The sequence below is a fragment of the Lottia gigantea genome (assembly GCF_000327385.1).
Source record: "Lottia gigantea unplaced genomic scaffold LOTGIsca_86, whole genome shotgun sequence".
NCBI lineage: Eukaryota > Metazoa > Mollusca > Gastropoda > Lottiidae > Lottia > Lottia gigantea.
The window spans coordinates 799,861-822,406 of NW_008710834.1; the positions used below are offsets into that span (position 1 = coordinate 799,861).

The 22,546-nt window shown below is 32.8% G+C and overlaps 2 protein-coding genes across 2 annotated transcripts; one reads left to right on the forward strand and one right to left on the reverse strand.

Annotated features, from left to right (window-relative positions):
- Positions 1 to 32: 32 nt before the first annotated feature.
- Positions 33 to 7,539, forward strand: LOTGIDRAFT_133686 (hypothetical protein; the record flags this gene model as incomplete). The annotated part of the gene is made up of 19 exons (XM_009067797.1): positions 33 to 193; positions 538 to 640; positions 838 to 948; positions 1,294 to 1,360; positions 1,550 to 1,642; positions 1,837 to 2,006; positions 2,161 to 2,271; positions 2,391 to 2,462; positions 2,708 to 2,822; positions 2,964 to 3,068; positions 3,607 to 3,881; positions 4,173 to 4,268; positions 4,655 to 4,790; positions 5,090 to 5,169; positions 5,437 to 5,695; positions 6,045 to 6,249; positions 6,433 to 6,544; positions 6,787 to 7,005; positions 7,471 to 7,539. 19 exons carry the CDS (start codon positions 33 to 35, stop codon positions 7,537 to 7,539), a joined length of 2,559 nt encoding a protein of 852 aa, XP_009066045.1.
- A 1,372-nt stretch (positions 7,540 to 8,911) lies between these two features.
- On the reverse strand, positions 8,912 to 22,546 carry LOTGIDRAFT_236732 (hypothetical protein; the record flags this gene model as incomplete). Its single annotated transcript, XM_009067798.1, has 13 exons — positions 8,912 to 10,547; positions 11,011 to 11,131; positions 11,566 to 11,656; positions 12,494 to 12,630; positions 13,536 to 13,758; positions 15,236 to 15,397; positions 18,887 to 18,959; positions 19,704 to 19,819; positions 20,587 to 20,689; positions 20,789 to 20,919; positions 21,381 to 21,452; positions 21,848 to 21,869; positions 22,491 to 22,546. 13 exons carry the CDS (start codon positions 22,544 to 22,546, stop codon positions 9,164 to 9,166), a joined length of 2,691 nt encoding a protein of 896 aa, XP_009066046.1. The 3' UTR covers positions 8,912 to 9,163.

A 22,546-nucleotide genomic window follows, 5' to 3' on the forward strand; every position in this document is an offset into this window, starting at 1 on the left:
AAAATTGGTGGTGAACTAAGCTTTTATAAGAAATGATTGCTTTTTGTAGAGATAATAGACCACCCACTTCAGGCACTGGTGCCTCGGCCAACCGTGTACCAAATAAATCCAGATGGATACCCCCAAGCAGTCTAAGACGCGATGCCAAATATGGAGAAGAAAAATATGACCAGATATTCCGTCGTGTTAGAGGGTAAGACTCTTCATGTTCAAAATTCCAAGATTCAAACTAATACTTGCAACTTGCAATTACTAAATCAATATGTCATAGATTATAGCTGATGCCAAAATGTATATGAATTACAATTTGATACATTGGTCATTGGCTTTGACTTGAATATTTTGTTCTACTTATTTTCTGTGGATCACTTTGATTGAATTCCTATCACATAGTGACAATCTGTCAGCTTTTTGTGGTATGATTGTTTGTTAACTGAAAACTAAGAATATTAGATACAAATTCATGGAAACAGGAGTAAGAGTAACAAATTCTAAATCATGATTATAATACTTAATGAATTTCTTTATATATTACAGAATCCTTAACAAATTGAGTCCAGAGAAATTTGATAAACTAAGTCTTGAATTATTAAATGTAGGAATAGATTCTCAAGTTATCCTTAAAGGAATAATATTATTGGTGAGTGAAAGTTAATTTTCTTTAACAATACAATTGGATAAATAAAACGGCATGCTATTTTTGTTAAAGCTTTCAGATAAATCATTATTTTTCGACCTACTGAAATATCATGTTCTTTAAGTCAGCTAATGCATCAACTGTTATTATGATTGTTTTATACATGATGTAAACAATATAAAAATTAATTTTTGTTTCAGATTTTTGAAAAGGCTCTAGAGGAAGTAAAATATAGTACATTGTATGCACAACTATGTCAGCGACTATGTGACGACGCACCAAACTTTGAACCCCCTGACTCTAACATCACAGTAAGTTTATACGGTTTTACTTACACATTAACATGACAGGGATCTTATGATTTCACCTTTTCTTCAAATATTGACTATGCATTGACCATTTTGGGATTCAGATATTGACAATTCATATATTGATTATGCTTGGATTCAGATAGTGACAATTCATATATTGATTATGCTTGGATTCAGATATTGACAATTCATATATTGATTATGCTTGGATTCAGATAGTGACAATTTATATGTTGATCATGCTTAGATTCAGATATTGATGTCTAGATTCTTATGATTTCCAAATATTAAAAGTTTGTACATGTGCTAATTTGTATTCGTTGACACAAGAACTTTTTTTTTTAGACTTTTCGCCGTCTATTATTAAATAAGTGCCAAGATGAATTTGAAAACAGATCAAGAGCAACCGAAGGTAAGTCTCAAACTGATATTTGTGTTTAACTCAACTCATCTACAATATCACGCAGTCAACAATATAAAATACTTGTTACCTAGGCAACTCTTTCAGGGTATATGATGCCTTAAATGTGACAGGTCGTGTTGCCCTTATGGTATGATTTAACGAATGTTCATGTAAATAGATATAATGATTTTATTTTAGCTTTTGACAAACAAGATGGCCCACTTTCAGACGAAGAAGCAGAACAATATTATTTGGCAAAATGGAAAATGCTTGGCAACATCAAATTTATCTGTAAGTACTATGTGTTTAATAATATTTGGGATATAGCTGAAAGGACATAAACAATGACTAAGGACTTTTCGTTGCACCATCCAAGAATTGTTATAGAGGTTGTAAAAGTATTTGTGTTATTGAACTCATATTGATAGTAAGAAATAAATAAATTGACTTCTGAGTGATAGATATTTTGCATCATCCATTTACAGGTGAGCTGGGCAAACTACAAATGCTTCATGAAGGAATTCTGCATAAATGCATCAAACAGTTGTTGGAGAAGAAAAAGAACACACCAGTACTGGACATGGCTGAAGACCTTGAATGTCTCTGTCAGATAATGCGAACTGTCGGCCCTCGTCTGGACACAAGCCGGGCGAAGGTAAGTTGAACTACCTATTTCAAGAAACAGTTATTTTGATAAAGAGTTGTTGCATATCCTGGTGCATTGCGTAAAAAATTTGAAAATGGATCATATTTTATGATGTGATTTGAAAAATATTTCTAGTGTAATGTATTTGTCATTACTCTTTCAGGCATGGATGGATCAATATTTTGAGCGAATAAGATATTTTGCTGGTAATGATGAGTTGCCACGGAGAATTCGCTTTATGCTGCAAGATGTGGTGGAGTTGAGAGCAAAAAAGGTCAGTATTATTCTCTATGTATTACATTAAATTAGTTGAAAATGATATTCTTATTATAAGCTTATTGAGATTTCTATGAGTGCTATTCTTTGTATTTTACCTACTTTTTTATTTTACAGTGGAAACCACGTCTTCATGCAACCACAGCAGGACCTAAAACAATTACTGAAATTAGACAACAAGCAGCTGCTGTAAGTATTTAGTCACAGAAATTTAATAAATATTAGCGAAAAGTCATTCATTGAAAAAATATATTCCAAAAGGACAAGGATATTTGTCAAATCTCTATAAAAGAAAGTATTTTCTGTCTTGTCCTCTGTGTCAAATATATAAATCTGAAAGTTGTATACAAACTATGTACTAGTTGATTTGGTAGATTTTAGACTTGTGGTTGATATTGAAGGAATTTCTAATTGATTTTTGTACTTATTTTCAGGAACTTGGAGTTTTTATCCAGCCACAACAGAGTAGAATGTCTAATATGATCGGTAATAGGTCAATGAATGGGGGACTGGCGCAGAGTATGAAGGGGGGGATGGGTGATCTTTTTAGTACACCAGCTAACTCCATGAGTAAGTATTTTTAAAAGATTTCAGCTAAGTGTTAGCAAGTTTTCTGGGCACTATGAAAGATTTATATACCCTGTTATTTTGGATTGTTATTTTGAATTTCATATTATTGTGTATTTGTAGATTATATGATAGGAACAGGACCAGGGGTGATATCGTTAGACTCTAATACAACACAACAATACAACTCGTCTGGTATAGGACGCAATAGGAATCATCAAAATCAAGGTTAGTCGGGCAAATGAAATAAAGCTTTGACATCATATTTAGATAAGAAGATATGCATTACCATGCTGTTTACAATGATGTTTCATGATATATTCTATCATTTCAATGATTAGAGCCTTTGGTTTATAATAAATGCATCAAAATCTGCTGTTTTCATTGATGTATAATTCAACATTTCAACGCTTTACTTGACTAATCAAAATTTTGTTATACTTAAAAGGATATCAAAATAACTACCAAAACAGAAGACAGGATGGCAGTGGAAGTCCAAGGGGAGGTCGTCAAAATAACCAACAACAAAATCAACAACAGAATGGTAATAACGGCTACCAACAACAACAACAACAACAAAATAACAAGCATCAACAACAGCAACAACAACAACAACAGCCAGGTAAGAACAACTTGTATTGAATTAATCCTTCCACAATGTTTCTTGTTTCCAGTTTTGATGGATGCAAGTTCCATCTATATTTCATTTCAGCATCTTAATTTCTTTCTCTGTAAAAGTGAATGAATCCCAATTTTTCTGTTGCAGGTGGAACAGCTGCAAGAGATTTGCCTCCACGATTTCAACGTATGAATGTTCAACACCCTCCACCTAGCTCACCGCCCGTATCTACATCTTCTTCACCAACCACTAATGGTATGTCATCAACAACTATGCCACCTCGGGAAGATGTTAGTCTCAGACCTGTCAAAAACTTTAATTTTAAACCTAACACCCCAAAAGCACTGCCCAAGTCGGCAATGGCACCTACCAATAGTCAAGGTTGGTCTTTGAGACCCAGTAACCAAGATCCTACGACTCATGTAAAACCTATCATGACTATCAAACAGGTAAATTATTTATATTTTTGCATCATTTAAGGCCATGGTTCCCACCCTGTGTTTTCACCCCCTGGGGGGTGTTACCAACTGGTGAAGGAGAAGAATTTATTTTGAGTTGAGAGAGCACCTCACATCAAGTGCTGCGAATGTGGAGGAAACATGATTGATCCAGGGTGTGAAGCCTGAAAAAAAATTAAACCAGTACCAAAAAGAATTCATGTCTTTCTGTTTTGCTAAATTAGTGTAGTTTGACATATATTGTGGTATTTTCAGGAACCGTTACCAATTAAACAGATAGTAGTACAAGATAAGAATAAAAGTAATAATAAAAAGTCTGGAATTAGTAAGGAAGAAGTTCTGAAAATAGCTGTAAGTATTTATTATTTAGTCCCATCAGTTTGACCAATCACACCATAGTCTCGGAAATGAAATTTATTAGCATTACTTGTCAGTAATAGTCACAGCTTGCCATCAAAATAAATGCATTCAAATCATGTGTGTCTAGAATAATCTGCGGTTGAAAGTTAAAATGATGACTTGTTAATATAAGATACTCTGATATATAGAAAAGACGTATAGAGATTAAGAAGTTCATAGTTATTTTGAAGGAATTGGATAATTTTTGTACAGTCCAGTTCTCCCGAAAACCTTACATACATTTAAAACATAAATTAACTTCCAAATGATGAATCTTTCCCTTTAAAGCATATGATGATTGAAGAGTCTTGACACTATGTATGTAATCTATATTGTAGAATCAGATAGTAGATGATAACATAAGTAATGATAGTACTAGTGATGTTATTAATATTATTAAAGAAGCTAATATTCCCAGAAAGATGTTACCTACTGTTGTATCTAGATTGTTAATGGGTGTCCTTGAAAAAACTGGTAAGTGTTGTTTGATCTTAGACAGATGCTGACAAACTACAAAAAACTTTTAATGTTCGAATCAAAATTCAGATTCAAGAACTTTTGTTCCCCGACATCAGAGACAGTCAAGAAAGAGGCACAGGAGAAGTTAAATATACGAAATTACATTTCATTAGAACAATGAAGATTTTAATAGGGTGGAAAAATTCCTGTTTTAATTTCAATTGTTCAGCTCTATTTTAACCATTGGGAATTTGGCTCTCCCAATTGCAGAGTGACACCAGGTTTTAATGAATCCAATGTATTTTGAATTACAGATGATGATCGTGAAAACGTTATAAAAATCCTATGTGCTTTAAAAGAGGAAAATATGGTCAACTCAGAGCACATAATTGAGGTTAGTATAAAATTCTGAAAATCAACCTATGATTCCTGGAAGTCTGAAAATGATGATAGCGCAGGGGTCCCGAAGACAACCATCCATGTGGGTTGTAAACTAGATAGAATTTCTTACAAGTGGTAGGATACCCTGTCTAGTTTGATTCTGCCAATCTGATTCAAAAGATGATGAAAAAAATGTCCCTCATTACACACTGCTTGGGGTTACCCATCTGGAGCAGAATGGAACCTTGTAGATCTTCTAACCAGTCTTATGGTATTTCAGGGACTGAAAAGCGTCATTGATCAACTACCAGAATTAGAGAAAGAAATACACACAGTTAAATCCTACATAGCTAAATATGGTGCTATGGCAGTTACTAAGGGATTGATTAGTTTAGCTGAGCTAGCTGAACCACTGTATAATGGGGTTCAATACCCATTATTTATGTTGTGTTTACAACAGATGCATAAAATGAAAGACAAGGATTGGCTATTGACAACATACAATAATAGTAAACTGGATCTTATGAAAATGCTGCCAGGTAAGTTTGATTGATAATCAATCTGAAACACCCCTTAGTCTGATAATGAACTGATCTGCATGTTTCTCTTGTAAAAAAAAAATGTAATAGTCTCAATAAATATTAAGATACAAACACGAATTAGGCACAGAAATTATATGTCTTAGCTTAAAAATCCAATAATTCTGATGATCCACCAACATTTTTCCTCATGAATATGCTTCAAAGACAAATCCATGTTATTGGTTCCCCAAAAAATGTTTCATATCACTGCTCCATTCGTTCCAAATAGCCTAGAGGACATTAATCCAACTCGCTACCTATTGAGTTATTCCACTGTTTGTTATATGTTCATAATGTCTGATTGTAGAATTGGATCAGAAGAGAGAAAGATTAATAGAAACATTAGAAGATAGAGGATTAAGTTTTCTATTCCCACTAATGAAGATACAGTGTGAATTGACAAAACAGATACAATGTGAACCCTCTGCTACATCATTGTTTAAATGGATTAAAGAACATGTTGATAATGATATGCAGAAAGATCCTAGATTTATTAATATCCTGATGACAAGGTAGAAAGCAGATCACATGATAAACCAGCATCTATTTCCTCATAACAATAGCAAGATTCACATTCATTCCATACATTTACATTGGCCTGTCAATCATAAACTGGACGTGTCATTACGTTTTGAATATATCCTTGAGATTGGTCAAATTAAACATAGGCCAGTATAAATTGTTTTCTTTTTCAGTATAATCAAATATATTGCTGAAGAGACAACTCTAGCGAATAATATAGATAAAAATACACTACCAGATAAATCTGTTATTGAAAAAGAAAAAGATCTCTTGGACAAGATGAAGGTAAACAATACAGAGACTGTTTGACTGAAAACAAAATATTAGAATTCTTGAGCTTTATATGACTTGCAAGAGAAAGAAAGAATTAACTGTTATTTACAAGGATAATAACTTAGGTTCCTCTTGGCATTGATCTTGCCTGGATTATTGATAACCATGAATGACTGGGTCAACCCACGTCCCACCATTTGTTAGACATTACCAAGCAAATGGCTTAATCTATATGCTATATATTCTGTTTCCAGGTAGTACTACAGATGTTTTTAAGAGATCATATGAAACTCAATGTGGTGGCATTATATGCTGTACAAGTATTTTGTCATCAACATAGTTTCCCTAAAGGAATGTTATTACGATTCTTTATGAATTTCTATGATATGGAGATTATTGAAGAAGAGGCATTTTTACATTGGAAGGAAGAAGTCAATGACGAGTATCCTGGGAAAGGAAAAGCTTTGTTTCAGGTGAGTTCTTCTTAAAATTTTGGTTATAGGCGCTTAACCACTGGATCAATCCAGTAACTCAAAAAGACCTAAGGTTTCAAGGGTCTGTGGAGCTCTCATTGAAAAAATTCTTAAGTTTTGAGAAGCATAAGCTTTGAGGGAAGGTTTAAAATGATGATAGCGCAGGGGTCCCGAAGACAACCATCCATGTGGGTTGTAAACTAGATAGAATTTCTTACAAGTGGTAGGATACCCTGTCTAGTTTGATTCTGCCAATCTGATTAATACTTCAATTACTCTGATTTACTATGAATTGTTAAACTAATCCGATTAATTAGGTTATGACTTGCCCAAAATGTTTGAAAATTGACTTGGGAACAGATTCATACCTTATGCTTTCAATAGAAGCTAATTTTGTATGGGTGTATAATTTTTGGAAACTAGACTTCATGATGTTTTAAGATTTCATAATTTCTTTTTTTTTAGGTAAACCAATGGTTAACTTGGTTAGAACAAGCTGAAGAAGAATCAGAAGATGACTCTGATGATGAATAAAGAACTTTTTTTTTTTGGACCTAGGATTGATTGATGTTTGTTTCAAGTTTTTGTTTGGATCGGAAAGGAAAATATAGTGAATGTTACTAGACATTTCATATACCAATGTAGTTTGGACTTGTATTGTATAATCCCACTACAAAGTGTTAACAACTTTTTATTTTAACTTTATAGTGATGTCGTGACTTCAATGTTTTTAGGTATGGATAACTAAAATGACCTAGGAAAAAAAAAATGAAAAATGGATTTATAAAGAGAAAAAAAATGTTAAAAATTGTTCTAATACAGATATTGTTTATTATGGTGTGTGATTTTTTTGGTATTTTTCTACGTTGTTTACCCTGTATGGAGAAGTGTATCACATAATTTGGATTTTTTTTCTTAACTTGTGACTGTACAGTATCCAGTTGTGTTAAGTGCATGGAACTTTTCATCTCTTATTATGAACTTCGTTCACATCAATAATGAATTTTAAAATTTTAAATTAATTATTAATTGCCCCCAATAATGAATTGTAATAATAAATTTTATAGAATTTTTCATCAATAATTGCCTTTCTCTGCCGGACGGATCTTAGATTTTCTTCTCATGTATTTTTGGTCTGTATATAGTTCTCTTTTATTCTTTATTTAAACTTGCTTCATTTTCATATTGCTGATATATATTATTTTTGTCTTCATATATTAATCATTTAATCTCAAATTACGCTTATAAATTTTTATCAATGCATGGTTTTGAATCGCGAGTGAGATTTGCGCCGAAAGCGCAAGAGTTTGGTCAAGCATTGGATGAATCTCAATGTTTGATTCTAAGTGATCAGATGAGTTAGTGGGTATGCAAGATTTCATATTTAACCATTTATCAAATCAAGAGTTATTTACTGTCAAATTTTGGTTTTGGATAAATTTTGAAATGGTGAAGGCTGTTTTTAACCGTGGAGAAATTGTACACTGAAGATTTTATTGTCTTTATTTATGCTCTATCTATATTATTATATATATGTTAGTTTGGTTATTAAATGTCTCTATGTTATATATATAAATGCTTTGTTATGATTTTTTGGTCTTATGTGCATTTTGGGACCAAGGATAGCTTAATGAGTTAGCAAATGTGAAGGTCCAAATAATACCTTCAGATTCATCAACCCAGTTACTTCCTGGCAGTGATACAGTTCAGAGGGGCTGATGTTGAAAAGTGTCTTGTTGTTCAGATGGCACAGGAAAATAGAGTAGTCAAATTCTGCTGTTTTTGCAACATTTCCCCTCACTCATAGCAGTAATCTGCCCAATCAGATGCAGGAAAATGGGACATTAAACTGCCATTTCATTTCATGACTTTGGTTGTCTACTGTCAAGATCCAAAAATGAAAACTACTTACTAAGTTTATTTATAGATACCAAAATTGTTGTATGCTTGCTTGGAGGCCAAATGATGGCAAAGAACTAGATAGTGCCTTTCATATCCTCATGTAGAGCTCTCTGTTTGAGCATCACAACAATGATTATTGTGGCTAACCTTCCTAAACAATTGGGAATAAAATAAATCACTGGAGTCCGGTGCAATTTGTTACATTTTTTACCTCTATGGATATGAGAACACATTAAATAAATATAGAAAAATGGCATCAAGAAGAAGCTGATAGTAAACATTTATGGACATAGGTAGATGGGTTTTGGACCCTCTCTGCTAATCTTTTATAGGACCTAATTTTGGCAACAGGTTTTCTACCAGTAGAAATATATTGATGGCACATTGAAACAGAGTCCATACCGATCTCTTTTGCTTTACCTTTAACTTCCAGAGCTGAACTCATATCCTTGCAAGGTTGATTATCACAAATCCAAGCTTGAACTTTTGGCTTTGGCTTGGCCATCACATGTTTTACTTGAGGTTCGGTTAACTTTTCTAACATTTTTGGACTTGAGGATGTCAAGATGTTTTCTGGTTCTTCTTGTGACTTTGTATTAGAATTTTTGAAATTTTTGGTGTACAAATCTGATGTTAGGTCTTCACCATTCAATTGATTTTTAAAATCAGAAGGCAAGATCTCATCCTTTGAACCAGGTCTGATGTAAGGTGGTAAATCCTTTTGTTCTTTGGGTTCTGGATTACCTTGGCTGCTGCATTCAATTGTCTCTTTTGATGGAACAACTGAAACATCTTCAGCATCTTCTTGAATTGAATCGGGATGTTTTACAGAATACTTGTCACTTAATTGAAGCAGGCCATCCAGTTTCTTGCTATGTGGTTTAGAACCAGGACATTTTTCAGGAGGTTTATCCCCTTCAAACTCTGGACCGTTAGATAGGCTTTGAACTTTGATCAATTTACAATCTGGTTCATACAGTAGTTCTTCTAAGTCTTTAGATTCTTGTATACTCTCTAACAGCTTGATTCTTCCAATGTGGCCAACTTCCACAATTTTAGGCTTGGTATGTTTCATGTAAGGGTTTGGGTAATCTATTTCAGAAATCACAGGATTTTTACGTGGAGGTGACTTTCTGTTGGAATCTGGGAGGTCTTTACTTAGATCTGGTACATCTACAGGTGAAGGTGTCTTAGAGAAATAAGGTGAAAGAGTTGGAGATGTGGTTTTGGGAAATTTTGATGGAGATGGGTACCTTGGCTGCTCTTCTGTTTCTGCAACATCTGATACAGAATTGGGAAGAGACTCTGTAGAAACATCCTTTTCTACGTTTAGCAGCTTTTCATGAACAGCATGTAGTAGTTTGTCTGAGTCTCCAGATTGACTGGAACAACTCTCAGTAGTCAAGTCACTGTGAGAAGTAGATGCTGGTGCTGTATAAGGTCGATATTTTGGATGACCTTTGGTTGGTTGGTATTGGTGCTTTTTGGTGTATCTGTAGATATAGTTTTTGGGGTCTCCATTTTCTGCTTGTTCTTGTAACCGTTTCATAAACAGTCCATTTGGTCCTTCATTAAATGGTAGATTGATTAGAATTCTTTGAGGTCCTTTCTTACGTCCTACATCATACCACCCTCTATGTCTGAAAATAAATCAAAAATATCAAATAGTTTGCTTAATTTGACATTAAAAAACAAGGAAACCCATCTTTAAAGGTGTTTGCAGTTGTGTGTGTCTTGAACACTTCTAGCTCCTATTTGCATCATACTCTTTTCCACCAAAACTGTGGTGTTTCTTGATATTCCACATAAAGCTATTATTTTTGTCACTATTGCAAGTACCACTACTTAAATGATTCTTGCAAATTTGATGCCAAAGTATCACTTCAAAAATACTTTTTCGTAAGAACCACATACTTTTGACTGGATATCGGAAAGTCACAAATAGAAGCTATTGTCCTTCCACCAGTGACTACTTTACATAATTACAGCAATTTGATTCTGATGTATCAAGGGTTAGAGTTAGACTGAATGAAAAGAATGATGAATGATATTTCAATATCCAATATGGTAAGAAAATTATAATGTGCATTTAACTGAACCCACCTTGCGTCGCAAGATTTATGATGCTGTTTATAGTGACGTAATTTAGGTTGTGACAAATTCTCCAGAACTTCTTCCGTGTTTTTAGTTGGTTTCTTTTCTTTGACAGGTTCCTCTACTCTTTCTAGAAAATAAAATAAGAAAGAACTTTACTTGATTTATCTCCTACGGCTATCTGTATCAGACTGTGGAATTGAAGGTGTAGATTGGTTGAATGTTTTGACTATTGTTGAGCATAGACCTATAAGCAGACGCTGTCAGTCACTGTTCCATCGGGCAAACTGCCATCATGATTCTTCAACTGACAACTGAGGTTGAAGAGCAGCTCAAGATCTGACAGAATGCAACTTACCGAATGTCAAATCTTGCGCTGCTCTATACCGACTTTTGACAAGCTAGGTGTACATCTTACCTGTACACCACCTAGTTTTAATCAGTAATCAATTGTTATGTTACATTAAGCAGCTGGAGTTTGATTTCAGCTGGTCACAAGGGTAAATGAAAATGGTAAAGAAATCAACAACTCCAATGAAGTATATTTTGATAATTGTAATTTACCTTGTTGTTTAGGTTGTCTTGATCTTTTCTCTCTATAACCAGGTAATAAATAATCTAAATCATCATTTCCATTCTCTTCTGCTCTAGTTTTCTACAACACAAACCACAAATTAAACACTGTACAAGCACTTTCATATATTCATGACCTAGGAATTTTAGTATTTTGAAAGCCATCTAGAAAGAGAAGGTGGCTGTTGATTATCAAATGCAAAAGGAAATAAATACAATCATTGGTGAGAGATTTTATGCTACATTTTGTGCATTAGTTATTATTTTCCTGTGATGAGAGTGGAATATTAAATCCACATGCAAAATCAACTTTTGGTGGTTCCATGGTCAATGGGAAGCAATAATTAAATATTCTGAAAATCATCGAATCATCTCTTTATTATCACTACTGAAATAGCATAGACAAAGCGTATATAATAGAACTCTCCAAGATGGCGGACGATGACACCTTTTTAGATGACGTCATTCCTATCTAGTGTATTATAAGATATCTATGATAGAGATAGCTTGCCAGGAGATATCTATGATAAAGATAGCTTGCCAGGAGATATCTATGATAAAGATAGCTTGCCAGGAGATATCTATGATAAAGGTAGAGGAGATATCTATGATAGAGATAGCTTGCCAGGAGATATCTATGATAAAGATAGCTTGCTAGGAGATATCTATGATAAAGATAGCTTGCCAGGAGATATCTATGATAAAGGTAGCTTGCCAGGAGATATCTATGATAAAGATAGCTTGCTAGGAGATATCTATGATAAAGATAGCTTGCTAGGAGATATCTATGATAAAGGTAGCTTGCCAGGAGATATCTATGATAAAGATAGCTTGCCAGGCAAGTTAGAACCTGAAGAAACCCACTAAAACCGACAAATTTTTTTATATAGGCCCTACGATGACAATTTTAAAAACTTACTACAGTAGTGATGTCGAAGTTTAATGACTGTTTTTTAAGATAAAGATCTATAATATCAGTTGATGTAACAATACAGGGTGTAGGTTTCCGATAATAATCACATGTTTTAGGTCTTTCAGGTAGAACAATTTTAGATGCTGAAATAACAACAAGGTGGATGTGTTATTATTAAATATTATATATTTTGTACTTTGGGATGAAGAATGACTTTCGGACCAAGATACTTGACAAAAAAGTCCAAAAAGACAATGTCTTCATCTCTAGTATTAAAAGCAATTGTCAAGAAAGGATTTAAAAACTTAAATTTTTTCTAATTCATTTCCCATGTAAACTCTCTGAAATAGATGTCAAGCTGTAAAAACTGGTCACAGAAGTGGCATCAGGTAGGAAACAAGCAATAATCAATGTAGTAGAGCTCAAAGTGAATATACTCTGGAGCTTAAGGGTAACACTTATAGGACCAGTATCTTATAGAAATTCCCATAGAATTACTGCTCTCTTTGATTTTTGATGGTTGAGGTGTCTGTAAAATGTACAACCCAAAGCAAACAAGATCCGTCTGAATGAACCTCTAACCTGTATCACAGATAAGAAAAAGTGTGTACATAGCTACAAGTGTTGGCATGATATATAAGTGAATCAATATATGATACAACATGCCACACGTATCGCTACCGTGAATTGATTCACAAATTTTTCTCACTGTCTTCACTGAAATTGTTGATAACTTATTATAAGACAGTGGATATTAACCGCTTCTATCAACTATATTACCAAATATCACAGTTATAAAGTTATGAATTAATATATATTGAAATTTGAAACCTTGAAGATAAAGTGTCAAAATTGTCTCCTATATCGTGACCCTTGAATCGTGATACATATCATATCTTGACCCTTGTGTTGAGATACGTATCGTATCATGGCATAAATGGCCATACCCAGCACTAATAGCAACATAATCAGTAAATATCTTGGACCCTGTCTTTCATTAAGAAGTAGGATTAAGAGATAAAAAAAAAATAAATTAAATAAAACTTACATCTGGCAGGAGCTGATCTAAGTCTTCTCTGTACTATTTTATAAGTTTCAGCAACACTTCTCTCTGTCATTGTCTGTTGACTAAACTTACGTCTATAGTGACTGAGTTGTGGTGCTGTTACTGGTCTAGGACGTACAAATCCTGCTCTAGCCTGGTGAACCTGTTTCTGGGATGTTGCCACTTCACTTTTTAGATGTTTATAATCTTCTTTATGATAGGTGGTCTGAAAAAATAATAGCAGTATCGTTCAAGCAAAGATATTCCTGCACATATCGGTCCGAATCAAAACATAAACACAAGCAATATACTTTATTTTGAAGTTGCTTTGCATTGACATCATTTGCTTGGTTAAATCAAACAAATGGTGGTTGAGAATTCTAATGTTAGTCAGCATTTGAAAGTCTGGTGACCTTGAATAAATCATACTTGACCTAGTAAATGGGTACTAAAAATATAGAAGTGTTCAACTCCAAGAGGTTTGGTCAAGGACCAGCTGGTACCTTGTGAACCTAAGTTATTATCCTTGTAAAAAATGGTTGTTTCTATATATCTTTTTGACATATACAGTCAAATTACTATACATTCTACACAAATAAAGATGGACCTGGATGTGCCCAGATACCTCTACTAGACGTATCAAAATAGAAAATAAGTTTGGTCATTACCTTTAGTTTAAAATCAAAATCAGATAGAACATTATCTCATAACCATGTGTTTATAGTTTAATAAATAATAATGTAATGTTTACTTTTAGAAAGTTGTAAATATATCATATTTAAAGAGACATATCCACTTTGCCTTAATGAGTTGCAATGGGAAGAAATATATATACCAAAATGCACAGCAAAATTTGTGTGGTTTATCTACCAATAGTACATGTATATAAATGATGTCATAGTTTGCATAGCATTGACATGAATTTTAACAAAATTGATTTTTTTTTTTTTAGGATCTACCAAGGTTTGGAACAATTTGATCGACCCCCTATGTACTACTCTTTACTTGTCCGACTAATCCTTGTAAAAAACAGACATTTAAGCTAGCCTGCCGGTTAAGTCCAGCAAATATATCAACAGCCCTGTTTCACAAAAATTGGTACAATTAGGAGAAATCGTTAATTTTCAACATTTATATCTATGATATTTTGAGAAACAGGAGCCTGGGTATAGTAGAGCTGTCCATATAATCATTAGTTGAAGTCAACCTTATTCAAACTAAATTCCATTTTTTTCTCGATTGTAATCTAACAAGTTTTCTACCCCAGTCCTGTTCTAATGACATTATGATTAACCAATCAAAGCAAGATTATTTATAGTCTGTATGTGTTTTGAAGAGCACAAATGTTTGCTAGACTGTATAATATAAGACGCAATTTGTTACTGTGGTACATTTTCTTCAATCTATCTAAGACAGCCCCTATTAATCACTGTGATTTATTACCTACTTAAGTCATATCAATGTAAACATTATTGACTATGCATTATTGACTGTTTAGATCTATAAATATTGTTGAAACATAACCATTAACTTTCTCTCTCACTAATGAAATATTCTTATCAACCACAAAAATATGGGAAGTAGTGCAACAGACGTCTAATTGAAAATTGGAATGGTGCAAGTTGATGCTATCATAGTCCCTGATAAACATACAAAATTTAGATAACCTCTTCACAATCCCTTTAAAGTAAATAAAACCATACCCTTCTAATGCTGTCTTCTGTATGTACTGTAGGATCTTTAAACAGTCTTTTACTGCCCAATTTCTCCTGACCAAAGTCCCATTCATCTTGAAGATATTGAGAGTTAAGATCTTTGTGAATTTTTTCATCATGATGAGACAGTACCTTCTCAAAATCTACCAACTGTAAAGACAAAATGACAGCATAGTTTATTCTACTGAGTAAATAAAAATGGGATTTACCAAAGTCAAGTATCAACAGAAACAACATACAAATCAGACTCTAAATAGAATAAAAAGAAGTTTTCTTGTGTTTGTACATCTCCACAATATCAAGGTATATAACAGTTTTTCGACTGCAACAGCCACCTTTCTTGTGTCACAGAAGTTTGTAAATGCAGCAAATTGATTGGATTATACGCTAACAAATACAGCCAATCAGAGACCTAAACAAAAAATCTGTAAACAGGCGTTGATCCAATCAAATCCCTACATTCTTTGATACAAGAAAGGTGGCTATTCCTGTCAAGGTATAAGACATAAATTTGTTATCACAAGACATTGTGAAGATGGTGTTTGTATATGTGTCTTGAACTTGTATAGCCTCTATCTGCACCATATCAATTTACCATCAGACATAAATATTAGACATCCTATGTTTGATATAGTGAGTTGATATCACTGCAATTATTTGATTGGGTGAAAATTTGACTTAAACATAGTATTTTCAAATGTCAGAATTTCTCATGAAAACTTGGAATATTTAAGAAAAAATATTTTATATATTGCATAGACATAATGGAATGAACAGACTCATTTGACTTGAGTGATACATGCATTTTCAATATGCACATGCTATTTGCACCGTGCTTTTTTGGTTGCTAACAATGGCACGGATAAGATAGGACAAAATGAGCGCGCTAGTTTTTGGGTTTTTTTAAAACTGTAGCCATTTTTGTTTGTCAAGAATGATATTAAGTGACTTTGTTAGGGTTAGGTAGGGATGGCCATATGTTTTTTAATGTCCATCGCAGTACGAATAGCCAGATGTTGAAGAAGAGATGAGAATGATGCAACTCCATGTGATAAGTGTCCTTGAAACATATACAAATCTACTGCAAATTTTTAGAAAACAAACAGCAACACAATAACAATTCCAAAAGTTTCCTGATTGTATAATCTCTAGTGATGGATAACATTCCTCTTTGTATATAATATCCTTTCCAAATTTGAAATTCCAATTTTCAGAAGAAATTCAGCCACAATATATAAAAAGTAAACCTACAGTTAGACCAATGTTAGAGTCATTCATTGTCCATATAGACTGTATTAACACTAACAATTAGATTAGATTGTGTTAAAACTATACAAGTTAGATTTCAACTAATTCACTTATATAATCAATAAGTAATCAATCTTAATATTAGGACTGAGTAAATTATTTTATAGTAACATGTATGTACATAGATATAAATATATATACCAAGGGCCTTTTTATGGTATCAATTCAATTTCAATATACTTCATGAAACATGTATGTGTAGATCTAAGTAGTGATAATACTAGGGTCTTCATCAAAAGCATCAATGTCAACATAGAGTAGTAATCTCACAATCAATTTCGTCTTAAAGGGACATTCTGTTTTTTTTGTCAAAAATGTTGTAAATTATACCTGAAAATATTTCTAAAATATGCTATTTATATCTATGTATCTACTTCATCAAACTGAATTTATTTTAAAAGAGTTAATTAAAAATGGGGTGTACTAATTGTTAATTAAGCAGTTTGAACTAGTTTTGATGTTTGGCTTTTTAATGGCTCGTTATATTTAGTTGAAACCTTTAGAATAAGTAGGAGATATATATACTCAAATCCGTACAGTAGTTTTCTAACAGATTCCAATAAGCGTAACGAACTTAAAGATAGTGGACAACAGCCATATACGCCCACCATGGCATGCGGATGGTAAATATTCAAGATTTTGGGGCAAGGGCAATAACTCTGCTTCTAACAGTCGAAAATAGCTCCAATTCGAACTTGATCTTCGTTTTATGAATATGTATACACATACCGAATTTCATTTGATTCCATCAAAAAATCTAGTTTAGAGAGCGTTTACAAGCAAATGTTGACGGACATACGGACCAACGGACGGACGGACGGGGGTGCCGACAATATACGTCCACATAAAGAGATGTGGGTGTATAAAAACCTTACGTAATGTTTTTCAATATTTTTGGTGTTTAAAAATTAACAGCTTGATTCTTCTAGGAAAAAGTTTCAGATATGTTAAAGGGCACATTTCTATAGATTTTGGTGTATAATTTCACAATTTGAGCAAAAAGGAATTTCCACCTACAATAAAAGCAGAATGTCCCTTTAATTCTGGTATTTCTCAATGAAAACTATTTTTGCAACAAATTCTTATCAATATCATAAGATATTAGTAGAGTAAATAGTACAAAAAAAATATGCTTGTTTACCAGAAAAATCAATTGATCAAATTTAAATAACTTTTTTTTATTAAATAATATTAACTTCTGATGCTGAATTGGGAAGAAAATGGTAGAAAATCAATCAAACATGTGGACATTCAACTGGTACTTGTACACTTCTACAGACATTTGACAATTTATCAAGTTATTATCCTGGAAATATTTCAAACAAACTCCTTGATGTTAGGTAGAAATGGCATGGATGGTCCATAAAAAGGGCATCTTTATCCCTGGTTTTAAAATAACAGAATTGGGGCAATTCCATAAGATATATACCAGTATTGTATTGGTGGCAATATTTGACTATGTTGTTAACTATAGTAAGATTAATTTAGGATTAGTATTATGTTAATCCACAGTATATATAGCCTTATATGTCACTGGATTAACTACCGGTATGTCAAAGCTAGTATAACTCCCTCCAGCCTACCGAAGGTACTCTGATATCTCTTTTCATAATTTTTCACGCCTGTTAAGTTCAAGAAAAATTCTGTTAACCCAAAAAAATAGCGATGCCATCGTAATACGCCCACATTTGTAATGGCAGCTAATTTGACAGGGAGGTTGACAAGAGTTATCAGTAAATGAATGTTTCTGTGAGTGAAATTTTCATATTTCATGAGTTTTGTTTACAGCTTACAATTCAAGAACAAGGGCAATCACTCATAGTAAATATTTTTCAATTTTTCTGATTTTCGATAGGGTTCATCCTTGGGTGATTACAAACACTCACACCGAGTTTTGTCAAAAGCCATCAAGAAACCAGCTCTCTATCGTGTCCACAAACAATTTAAAAACAAGGGCAATAACTCAGTAACTAGTAAATATTTTTCGATTCATCTGATTTTCAATAAGGTTCATCCTTGGGTGATAACATACACTCACACCAAGTGGAAAATACTGCAACCAAAAGACAATGAACACAATAATATAGACAGCAAATAACTTTCGACTTTTCAACAAGTTTACTTTAAGCTATATCATTTTGTATCATTGCTTGATTAAGACAAGATTTCCAATGTCGAAAAGTTGCAAGTTATTTATTGAAGTAATTTTTATCCTTATAATTTATGTCTAAGCAGGACATCATTAATGAACACCTGATAATACTTGGCTACTTGGTTTGTTAACCTGGCCTCTCTTCCAGAAGCCAGTCAAATTTAAAGAGAAATACCCACCTGAAAAAGTTTATTTTCTTTAATATTAGCTGTACCACGAAAATCACAATAAAATTTTTCATATAGATCACACCTATAATAAAATATATTTTTCACCAGCCAGTAAAATAATTCTGAATTTGCCTATGCATTAAGACATATTTGAAACCTTTCAATCACTAGGATCCACCAAAAAGAAAAATAGCTTGTGATAAAATTCAATCATCGGTTTTAGATAGGTTTATTACAACCACATAGCCAACAACATCCCTGATGCAAAATTCAATTTTATTATTTCCTTCAAGTAAAGAGACAAGTGGTAGCCTAGCAAGATACGCCCACTCCCCTGATACATTTTCAGTATATCAAAGGCGGTCACCAATCTGTGTGAAATCATACCAAAAATCTAATTTGTGCATGATATTGTTGATTTAATAAAACACAAAATTCATTAAATGTTGACATACACTGCCAATTATGGTGCATTTTTACTAAGACAAGGGCAATAACTCAAATTCCAATCATTGAAAAATCATCAGATTCAATATTGACCAAGATCTCATTATAATAGATGATCATACCAAATTTCATTAAAATTTCTACAGAAAACTGTAGTCTCTATTGTGTTCACAAATTTTGATGCGTTTTTCCTAAGTCAAGGGCAATAACTAAAAAATCGATCATCGAAAGTTCCTCAAATTTGTCCAAGATCTCATGAATATAAATGATCATACCAAATTTCATTAAAATCAGATAAAAACTGTAGCCTCTATTGTGTTCACAAGCCAATTGTGGATGGACAGACAGACGGGTGCCAACCACATACATCTATACTTACCATAAAATTAACTCTAAAAACTCATAAAGTTGTATTCTCCCTTTCTCATCAAATTCATCCCTCATGTGTTTTATTCTGTGCATCAATTTCATTGGTGCGATCATTCTGCCACACATCTGGCAAAATATAAAAAAAAACCTTCTTTCAAATCCCAGCTGCATGCCTCAAAAAGTTATCTTGTTAGAACTAAAACACCACTAGAGTCATTAATCATGAAGTCTTTACCAAGAATAGCAATTTTCAAACCCTCCCTTCCCAGAAATCCTAGATGGTAGACAATGGTTGTTATGAATTTTCAAAAACAAAAGGATAGCTGAAAATCTTATGAGAAACTTCTTGGTTTAAGTAATCATTGAGCTTGGAAAACTTTCATGGCACAAAGGTTGTTGATATGACTATTTCGATATGCAGTTTTATTGGAACACTTCCACTAAATTGACTTTGAAACTTTCAAAAACACACTAAAGGGAGACAATCAAAATGGAAGAATTTTGGTCATAATAAAGCAAAATTCACATTGCTGCACAAAAATTGCTGACTCTAAAGATTGTCAAAAATCTGTATTACAGCATTCTTCATTTTGTTGTTGTTGAAGACCTGTCAAAGCAAATGGGACTAATAAAACAAGGCTACATATTATACTATAGTGCATTGCAAATTTAATTGTATGGACACCAGCAGATAGAAAATGACATGCACATCTATTTTCATAGCTCGATGCTCATGGCTGGTTGGTGATGAGAAAATTAAAGCACAGGCCTAGGATTCGAAGTAAAGATTCACAATAAAACAAGGTAGCGGAGATGTGAACACAGTCTCATAAAAGCACTGGCCTAGTCAGTGTTAAATAAGTTAAGCATATTAAAACTGTAGTAGCACAAACCTTTATAGCCCTTAATAAAATATGTTTATTTAACACCATCCCTTTCATATCTATAGCTTCATATGTTTCATAGCTTAATCTTATAGAATGAATCTCTTCAAACCTGAAAGCAAAAACGCATACATAATAATGATATTAGATAGGTGAACTCTCAAAAGGAGGTGAACTCTCAAAACTTTTAGAAGATAAAAGATATACTTACATAAGAGCTTTATGATTCAATAATATCAAACATTTTTTAATCAAACACATATTCCAATCAGCTGTATGCATATTAAATGTTAGATGTAACACAGACTGTAATATCTTATATTCTATCATTTTTAACATCTCCTAAAATTAAAAATAAAAGTTGGAAGTCAACCAAAATGTTTAATATGTTCTACTTTCTCAGGGGTTAATTTGGGTCTTTAATATATGCAGGGTTCATACAGCACTTTGCCTCAAAAATTCAAAGACTTTTCAAGGACTCAGGGCTTTGAAATTCAAGGACTTTTCAAGGATATTAGTCTGACAGAATACACATGTACCTTACTTCTGAACTGTGAAATCAATAAAAATAGTTAATATTTGTCAATGGGGTTAATGATAAAAATATACACAATTTGACTCAACTCAGAATTCAAGGACTTTTCAAGACAAAATGGGTTTTTTATGGTGTTTTCAAAGACTTTTTTTTTAAATCAAGGTTTTTCAAGGCAACCGACAGAATTCAAGGGTTTTTCAAGGGCTGTGCGAACCCTGATATGTTATATATGAAAAATTTCAGAAAGTAGTAAATATGAGTAGCTTACCGTGAGAGTAACTCCCTCTGTAGTATATATAATTTCATCTGTTATATTTTCTTTAAATATATGACTATTATACTATAATGATAAAAAATAAAAGGTTTTTAAAATCTCATGCAAAAATAAATAAAAATTGACAGCTATTATACATAGCACATTAAATAATGACACAAGAGTTCCAATTGTACAATTATCATTCTTTATTCTCAAAGTGGGTCTTTGTAGGACCTGTTTCTGGACAACAAGGTTGAATTGTGGGATAGCAAAATCAAAAGAGGCTGTTTTTTAGGTTAAGCTGTCCTGCAATTCCTCATTGATATCGGGAAACGGTCAAACAAGTTCTTTCATTGGTCAAGATAACATAGTTCATTTGAACGAGAGTGTAATATAAAACTTGTTAGATTACAATGCAGAGGAAGACAATCTGGAAAAAAAACAAAATTGTAATCCAGTTTTGATTAGATAGTACTTACCCCTAGTGCTCTTGCTAAACACCTGAAATATCAAATAATTACTATACAGATGTAGGGTAACAAATTGGTGCTCAAACTGGTAACTACTGAATTCATTAGATTTATTAATGCACCATAAAACTCATAATATACTTAATGCCTTTGCAAAATTTTCATTAAAAAAAACATTGACACTCTTGTTTTGACTAAAACCCATTATAGAGTGAGTCAAGTAGGCACATTTAATAATCTCCTAAATATTATATCAAAAATATAGTTTTATGCTTTAAGCAAGCATTTTGAAAAAAAAATGTTTATAGTTGATATTTTTGCTTTGCAGATATCCTTTAGAAAACCCAAACACCAGCTGGTTGCTTCTACTAGCTTAAAAACAACAAAGTTTAAAACATGACTTATTATCATAGAGTATAATCTTTTAATGGTATTAAGTAAAGGTGTTGGAAATAATAAAACAATTCTTATGGATTATTATGGACTAACTTTATTTGAGCGATGCTTCAACAAGCGCTCTCTGGTCTTTATCATTCATTGCTTGATAAAGACCAGAGAATGCTGGTTGAAATGTCGTTTAAAATAAAGTTAGTCCATAATATCCATACGAATTGTTTTATCATATAATCATAGAGTAGTTAATATTACTTACTCTAACTCTACCCAGTTGAAAAAGTCTGATTTTTTGGGATACTTTAGATGGAACAT